General features: G+C 48.3%; 1 protein-coding gene across 3 annotated transcripts; it reads left to right on the top strand.

Moving 5' to 3' along the window:
• The first annotated feature begins 360 nt into the window (after nucleotides 1–360).
• On the top strand, nucleotides 361–7,499 carry LOC122366227. Of its 3 annotated transcripts, none has more exons than XM_043338218.1 (2): nucleotides 361–546; nucleotides 5,650–7,499. In XM_043338218.1, the coding sequence occupies exon 2, from the start codon at nucleotides 5,653–5,655 to the stop codon at nucleotides 7,282–7,284; it is 1,632 nt and encodes a 543-aa protein (XP_043194153.1). In that variant the 5' UTR covers nucleotides 361–546; nucleotides 5,650–5,652; the 3' UTR covers nucleotides 7,285–7,499. The 3 variants fall into 3 exon arrangements, with proteins under 3 accessions (XP_043194153.1, XP_043194154.1, XP_043194155.1); XM_043338219.1 differs by lacking the exon at nucleotides 361–546 and adding an exon at nucleotides 5,119–5,213; XM_043338220.1 differs by lacking the exon at nucleotides 361–546 and adding an exon at nucleotides 5,160–5,284.
• Nucleotides 7,500–8,464: the final 965 nt, after the last annotated feature.

The raw sequence follows: 8,464 nt of genomic DNA on the forward strand, positions 1-8,464 counted from the left end.
GGGGGGGGGGGGGGCACACCATAATAGAGATTAACCTAGGGTACCCCCAAATCTAGTTTTCCCACCGGTTTTAGGCCACTTATTTTTCACCCCTCGGCTTTTTCAACAAAAAAAGAAAACATTTGCAAAAAAGTGTGGTATTCCGTCTCAAAGCTGTGGGGGCACCGCCCCCACGGCCCCAGAGTTGGGGGGGGCAAGCTGCCCCCACTGCCCCCCCCCCCCCCGGCTCCCGCGCCTATGAATCGCATACGTTAAAGCAAAAATGGTGCTAATGTCGTCGTGCCAAGGTTTGTGCCGTTGATATGATGACTATTGACTGCACCTGTCATATAAAAAACCAAGAATAGGGAATACCCTGCATATGGTAGCAACGAGTTGGTAGCACAGCTTGTCCTCTTTATGACGCAAGTAATACAAAAATAACGCGTTGCAATCCTATATTGTGCTGTTGTAAATAACGTAAATAACAAAAAAGCTGACGATTTGTTGGAAATATTTTTGAAAAGAAGTTTTTGATGAAAACACTGCCGAGAAACTCCAATATAGGTAGTTATTTATTCAAAATCTTTGTATAATATTCTGTACAAATATTCAGGAAAGGTCACCAAATCTCATACATATCACAATCTGAAGGTTCTGAGCTTGCAATGTTTAAAGGGACCCTCCCACCTTAACATTAGATTTGAGTTGAGATAGCCAAAATGGGGTCCCTGGCTCACAATTACCGTTTTCGGCACTCACAACATCGAGAAATGCCTTAAAGGAAATAGTTCACTTTCACGAAATTATTTTTTTTGCAATGGATTTATGATTTTTTATGTTCAAAATGATCAGCAAAGAAAATAAAACCTATTTATAACAAAAGATTATTTTCTATATTTTGATATAAGAAGAACTTTTCAGTTTCTGTAAGGCACAGGCGATCCAGGGCTCTCTCTATCGTCTGGATAAAAATAGGCCCCGCCCATCCCAATCAGCTGCTGCATGACGAGTTGATGACGACAACTACTACTTACCAGCAACCAATCTAGGGATAGCGTACGTGACAGTAATGGTGCAGCGGTTGCAAAATATTACATTCTTATCAAACGGTTTTTGCTTTTAGGGCCTTGTTAGATGAGGATGAGGTTAGATTAGATGAGGTGTTGATGAAGGCAGGTATTTTTTAAAAATATTTTTTTGACTATTTTTTGCCCTTGTTTTACTTAATAGCTGAACCCGGGACCACCTGAAGTCTAAACCTTATTTTATATAACATGTCAATGCTGATGCTGTCTTGAAATGTGAAATTTAGACAATGGTAATAGGAATAATGAATAGCAATTTCACCAACAACATTTTAATCTCTAGGAAGTGCAATTAAAATTAAAATCACTGTCTGCCACACTGCTCCGATCCTGGTCATGCAACCGACGTTCATGGGTGGTGTTTCACGGCAGAGCACTGCAGTGCGCTGCGTCATGCGTGTGTCGGAGCATTGCAATTGGGTTTCCATGGCAGTGTCAACAAACTTCACTGTGACGCTAAGCTATGACAGCATCCCAGAACGCTAGCACGCTGCGGTACCAGCACCAGCAGCATGCTAGCAGTATTTGAACTCAAACCTCTCACTCTGTTCTTGGTACGGTTTTTCAGAACCTCTCACTCTGTTCCAAACGCGATTCATCATAAACTAAGAGATCACATGCAACGTCATTTGAGTGATGCTATGGTATACCGTAGTTACCAGTGCACACAGTGTCTGGATGGTGAAACAGGGCCATTATTAATCACATTTGCTTTGCTTTGTTTCAGCAGAAACCTGTCTGCACATGGGAGGAGCGCAACAAAAGCCCATCAAGTTCATGCATGGCAGTGGATCTCAACAGGAGAAAACCAGAAAGAACATGGATGCTTGTAGATTGCAGTTGTACACTGCTGTTATCACCTGATGTGCGTGGCTGGCATTGCTCCTGGCAAGAACCACCTGCAAGTGATGAGATGGTGCCTCAGTCGTTGAGTGCGCTGCAGTGTGAGAGGCGCCCTGATCTCTACTTTGTGATGGGTTTCCATTGGAGGTTCAACTGAGAAGTGAGAACTGACTGTGACCATGCTTGAGCATGCCAGTGGAGCTTTACATGCTTAGGGCAGCTTTTGAACAGATGCTGACCATGGCATGTCCCATCCAGTTATCACGTGCACAGAATGGTGGGGGGAGGGCAACTCTGGGCTCTTGAGTCAGCCCTACTGCACAGGGGGTACAGATGGCCGCTTACGTTTGGTGTGTCCTGCACTGCATTATCAAGCCCAGTCTGCACCACAGGCAATGGGTCGGGCTGCACTATATTAAAGGCAGACTATCTTGCAAAGGAGGCTGGCATCCTCTCCCATAATGACACACCAAATGGCAATCATCGCTGCGATGATCACGAGGGTGTCCGCTTATCTGCCATGGTGAGGTGGAGAGGCAGCTGGCCTGAGGGATGGTTTTACTTCATCTGAGGCCCCCTTTCCTCGCCTGCCAGGCCCGGTCAAACGACCGCTTCACAGTGAACGACTTGCAGTGGATGCCGTCCCACAGCGCAACGAGCGCGCCGACCAGAGGCGGCGGCCAAGAGGCGGCCGCGCTCCCCCAGTCGACGGTCCCGGTGGACGTCGGCAACGCCCACCGCGCGACCATCAGATCGGCTCGCGACAGCGCCGTCGCCGACTGACCGCATGACTGGTATCTGTTCTTGATGTGGGACCGACTGCCACCGCCGCGCCGGTCGCGGAAGGGCATCGCTCATCGGCCATCGACGTCCACCAGCTTCGCGTGGGTCACTGTTCGGGCTGCCACCAATACACCGAATCGGATGGAACCCTGTCGGCGAATGCCGGCGGTGCCCCGACATCGACTGCGCGGCGGCCAGTGCATCGCGTGCCGGGAGGAGGCTGGCACCCCCGATCGGTCATTGGTCACAAACCGTGTCCCAGCTCATGACTGCATCCAGCGCAGCTCTATGAGATGTTCTGCTGCAGTCTGCCGCGTGTGTTGAAAGAAGAATGAACATGAGAAAACCTCAAAACTTTATGCCTATTCGTATTTGACCAGTATTGGAATAAGTTTGGATTTTGAGAATTTGTGTCCCTGTGCTTGTGCCTGTGTGGAAAGGCATGCTTTACGGTGTACCATCTCAATTTGTGCGGCTGCTGACAGGCCACCTGGGTGCCAACGTATGTGCGAATCCGCGAATACGTTGTGTTTCGTCAGTCAGTATCGTTCTGAAAATATTGACTGCAATAGGCTATATAGCGTATGACGGTTCAGCCCAGCAGTAATAACTGACCATTGATTGGGCGAATTTTGTGTGGTGGTTCGCTAATACATAACCTAAAGAGTGTTTTGCCGGAATCGTTTAGTAGCAGAACTGACCGGAATATAAGTAGAATGCAACGGCTTGAATCGTTAATTTGTTGAAACGATTGTTCTCTGAGACCACTGTGTAACTTTTGACCTGAGAATCACCAATTATAACGACAATGGGGAAGCAGTAGGCACTGTAGAGTGTAGGCAACACTATATAGTTGGGACACTTACGGAAGCACACGACTTACGCAGTGGACATCTGCATCATGCATGTTAAGGTTTACTGGGAAGAGTGAGAAATTAGTCAGAACATAACTGACTAAGGAAAATATGCGATATTTCCAATTGAGCTGGGGCGGAGAGGGGGAGGGGACGTGTGGTCAGCTATGCCAATAATTCATTCTCTTTATGCAGCTGTGTAAAAGGGCGTCCGTTTTTTGGGTGAGACCTTCCCCATCGGCCATTTCCAAGCTAAATCGTGGTGGAGAGTCTGGAGACCTCAGCCTCGGTAGTCGGTACCCTGCGCGCTGCGCCACCTTGCGAAACATAAAGCAGCAGTCCTGACATCTACAGGCGTGACTTTTCATGAAAGCGCGGATGTGTTCGCGCTTATGCGAAGAAAATTCTTCCGAGTATGGTTGATAATGAGATTAATTGTTGTCATTTATTTATTAATTCATTGGCAAAAATACCCTAATAAATCGGTAAAGTAGCTTGAACTGTATCGTATTTCCTTGGAAAAAAATGACGAACTCATCCTAAGACATCCAGATTATTGGATGCGTTCGTCAGTTGTAAGTAGTTCAAGTTTTTGGGAAAATTTGCTTGTGGAAAATCATAATATTTCAAAGATATGCCTATTTTCGAATAATCAATGCATTTATCTGCATTGAAAATGATTGTAAAGCAAAAGTGCAAAAGATTATTGTCAACTTATTTTCTCAAATCACAATTTACGAACGCACAAAACTCCAGCTTTTAATTTAGTGCGTGTGCGAATTGCGGTCAAGAAAAAAGATTTAAACTGTCTATATTCCTCTTAAAGCAATGAAGGATGAATGAGGAAAACGCTGTTTTGAACAACTATATATTTATTTTTCTAAATTAAGCAAAATTACAAAATTTTCAACTATTATTACATTTGCTCTCACAAAACCCATCACTTTTTAGCATGACGTCATGTCAGCCAAATTTACTAGCGCCATCTCTGGAGAGCATCTTTCGAAACCTCCAGACGATAGAGAGAGCCCGATCCAGTATGAAAAGAGCATGGGTTCCGAAAATTCTTCAGAAACTAGAGAAATTATCGCGGCCACCGGCATTTGGGCGATCTGCTGCTGCTGAATGTCCTTATTGATCAGTACGAGAATTTCTCTTGAGTTCTCGTAGATAATTTCACTAGTTTCTGAAGAATTTTCGGGACCCATGCTCTTTTCATACTGGATGCGAATATATGCAAGGCACACATCCTGGGACGAGAAATAGAATATCTTTGCCTAGGGTGATCGTTGGGCTGTAAAAGCTCCTGATTTATGCTCGTCTCAGCCCAAGCTACGGAACTGCTATTCCAGTTCAAAACCCATGTTAAAAAGTGAACTATTTCCTTTAAATGGGAAATATTAAATTTCAAAATTGCAGCATTTTGATTCAGAGGGGCTAATGCATAAGAATACCCCTCTGAATGTGTGACGTCAGCGCAGATATCTAACGATTTTTAAATGTTTGACTAAAACGTTTTGTAGCACGCGGTGGTATATGCTGCTTTGCGCGCAACAAATGCCGCATTTTCAAATAAAGTCGCTAGGAACAGCGGAGATCCCAATAAGTAAACAAAAGTAAAAGTCTAATATCTTGAAAACCAGTGAATATTTTTCGATGAAATTTGGTAGATATTCGTTTTTGCTCTTTCTGAACCGAGCGACATCACTTTCATGCCAATTCATTAACTTTTTTAAGGTGGGAGGGTCCCTTTAAATATATATGAGCATTTGTACATTTTACATTTCATAAGTAGGTACAGGAAAATCTTGCAGGGGAAAAAATATCACCTGGCTGGTTGAGCTGTTATTACAACTTACTAGCAGTCACTCTTTGGCAAGTGTGTATTTAGGAGTGGCTTCTTCATCTCAAAACTCCTGTATTAATTGTGCTCAAAACTGGTTGAAGCTTTTCGCAAAGTTATCTTGGTTGAGGCTGGTTATAAGGGTGAGCTGCAGCATAAGTCAGCTGGGCTTCTCACACTGTTGCGGTCATTTGCTTGTGGCTCCACCGCAGGCAGCTGATTGTTTCAATGCCAAGCTTATATTTTTATATGGTTTCAGGCCATGGCAAGAGTGCTACGAAATTTTCGGTACAGGAACTTTGAAGAACCTGTTTTTCCAGAGAACATACGTTATTTGTCCCTGCTGGATAGCATCATATCATTGGATGATGAGTTCTACAAGTTCCCCGACAGTAGCGTGCCTTCATTGCAAACGCTCTGCATCAAGTGGATGCTGCGTCGCAGCAGTGTGCTGTTTGGGCCATACTCGAGCAGCAGCACCGATCAGCTGCTGAGCTCGCTACCGCCGGGCCCGTTCGACTCCCTGCCGCCGCCGCTCTGTGACCTGGTCTGTGACCTGATGCTGAGCCTGCGGGAGCCGGAGACCAGCTCGGCGCCACTCTACTGCGTCATCTCGCCGTACACGCGGTGTCTGTGCCTGCGCGAGCCGCTCACCCAGGTGGCGGCCGCCGATCTGGAGGGCCTGCTCGAGGCGCGCGTGTGCCACCTGACGGAGCTGACCTGGACGAGCCCGCCGATGTCGCAGCGGCTGCTGGACCACCTGATCGGGCTGGCGTCGTTGACCACGCTTATCACCGAGGAGGCGGTAGAGCCGGCCAACGTCTGCAGACTGCTGCAGCAGTGTTCGTCGCTGCGTGTGCTCAAACTGCAGGAGGCGGGCTGTGTGGCGGCGCTGGCTGAACAGGGCGTGACCAGTCGTCGGATGGTCGACCTCGCTTTGTTGATGGGTCACGATGCGTGTTTGGACCTGGCAGCTCTGTGCAGGGTGTTTCCGGCGCTAGAAAAGTTGTCTGTGCACCCTGACAAACCAAGGTCCGGCTGGCGTGTGAGGGAAGCAGAGTCCGAACTCTTGGAGGCAGATTCTTGGTTCAGTGAACTGAAAGAATTGTCGCTGAGAGTTTGCGAAAACTGTACAATGTTACAGAGGCCTCTGAAGGCACTAACGAAGCTTTCAATGGAGAGCTGTAAGTACTATCTTGAAGATGTCGCCAACCAGTCACATCTTAACGTTTTGAGAAGTGTGCAGTGTGCTGTGTATTTTCGGGGATCTAGACTAGGCTCTCAGTCAGTCGTAAACATAGAGACGCTTCATGTGACTACCATAAGCGAGCGTCTCGAAGCGAATCTTCCCTTAAGCGGGAGAATGTTTCCGCGTTTGCGCCGCATTGCTCTGGCTGGAGATGTGCGCACTCAGTCTCCGGGTGCCGACTTTTTGGCACTACGCGAGTTTCACTACTGTTACACCAGCTCTGTGCTCGCCGAGAAAGTGCTGGCGTCAGCACCGCTCTCCCAGCTTGAAAAGCTCTCGCTCAAGTACCAGTTCGACGACGGCGCGCCGCTGACGCTGGGCACACTGTCGCGGTGCTCGCGGCTGTCGGAGCTCGAGCTGGAGGGCTTCAGCGACGTGTCTGTGCCGTCGGGGCTGCAGCTGCCGTCGGTGCGCCTGCTGCGGCTGCGCGGCGGCACGTGCTGGCCGCGCGTCGTCCACTGGCTGCTGGCCGCGTTGCCGGGCCTGAAGTGCCTTCAGCTGGTCGAGCTGATGATCCGATCGGACCTGTGGACGCGCTGGTTCCGCGACTGGCGACAGGCCGGCATCGAGGTGGAACTGGTGGGTGGGTGCTCGATCCCTCCGTGGCGGAGGAGCAGCATCAGGAGCCACGCCGCCGCACTGTGATCTTCGGCTTCTGTGTAGGTGACCTCTGGTGAAGCTCACTCAAAGTCGTGCTAGTCGTTTTTGTTATGCAATCGTCGGTTTTGCACTACGCTTACTAATCAATGTATTTTTGATGATGCATCGTCATTGTGCTTGATAGTTGGTGTTTTGTATGAGGGCCTTATATCATATCCACGTATTTGCCTTAAATACATACATTTATTGATATCAGAGAAGCTGTACTATGCTATGACTGAAGTTGCTAGTCTTCAAGCGCAACTCCGGTGCCCCGCAGGTGTACCTTGCATCTCTACCTTAGTAGCTTGCAGTAAGTCTACAAAGCTACACAAAGTGACTCATAGGAGTCGTGAAAATCAGCAAGGAACCCCACGAGCTATAAAATGGGATAGTTTCAATTGGCACCATCGTTTCACACCAGAAGTGCGCAGTCCAAGCTTGTAATGCTGCCGTTTTAAAGGCTGTCTTCGTGTACAATTCCGCTACGGGGCATGCGCTTACCTCTATTACACTTATACTATGAACCCCAAGCCCGTAACCCCGTCAGGTGCGCCTAAGGCTATATCTATTATGCGTCTATATCGGCGATGCCTTGTCAGCTGTTCGCTCTACGTCTTCCAGCACATCTCGGGACACTTGGCGTGTGCCTGCATCTTCCGTAGCACGACCTTGGACATGAGTCGTTTGATGATGCCCTCGCAGCGTCTGACACCGGCGGCAAAGCGCGGGTGTCCGGGCGCACTGCGGCTGCCGCAGTGGTACCGCACCAAGGCCAGTTCGGGCTCCCCCGACTCCAGCAAAGCATCGGCCTCGAGAAGCTGCGCTGAAATCAGTCGAGGACAAAATCATTCAGACATCATCTTGGCACTTATAAAAAAAGTTTTACTGTGCAAGACTAAGCGCTGATACGGCTTTTCTTGCTGACTGATAATTGGAACCAGTTCTATTTTGAGCCGCGATCTGGTTGTGACGTGATGTTGATCTTCAGACTTCATCTGAATTTGTCCGTGTGCTGCTACTAACATCTCACCTGTGGCATTGTCGGGCTCCTTTTGGCGCACCCACCGGGCGTCCTCTCCAGCCTTGCTGAACCTCCTCAGCCGTGCGAGACTCTCGGCCCGACCCAATCGTAGGCGAATTTCGCCTTGCTGTGGGGGCATCTTCAGCAAGGCCTGAAAGTGAA

Source organism: Amphibalanus amphitrite, unplaced genomic scaffold (genome assembly GCF_019059575.1).
Source record: "Amphibalanus amphitrite isolate SeventyFive unplaced genomic scaffold, NRLGWU_Aamphi_draft 000791F_arrow, whole genome shotgun sequence".
Taxonomy (NCBI): domain Eukaryota; kingdom Metazoa; phylum Arthropoda; class Thecostraca; order Balanomorpha; family Balanidae; genus Amphibalanus; species Amphibalanus amphitrite.

What these genes read in the sequence shown, in the direction of transcription:
- LOC122366227 (XM_043338220.1), top strand. Translation starts at nt 5,204, where the DNA reads ATGAAATTTGGTAGATATTCGTTTTTGCTCTTTCTGAACCGAGCGACA. An exon ending in AATTCATTAACTTTTTTAAG is followed by an intron (nt 5,285 to 5,649) that starts GTGGGAGGGTCC and finishes ATATGGTTTCAG; the next exon opens with GCCATGGCAAGAGTGCTACG.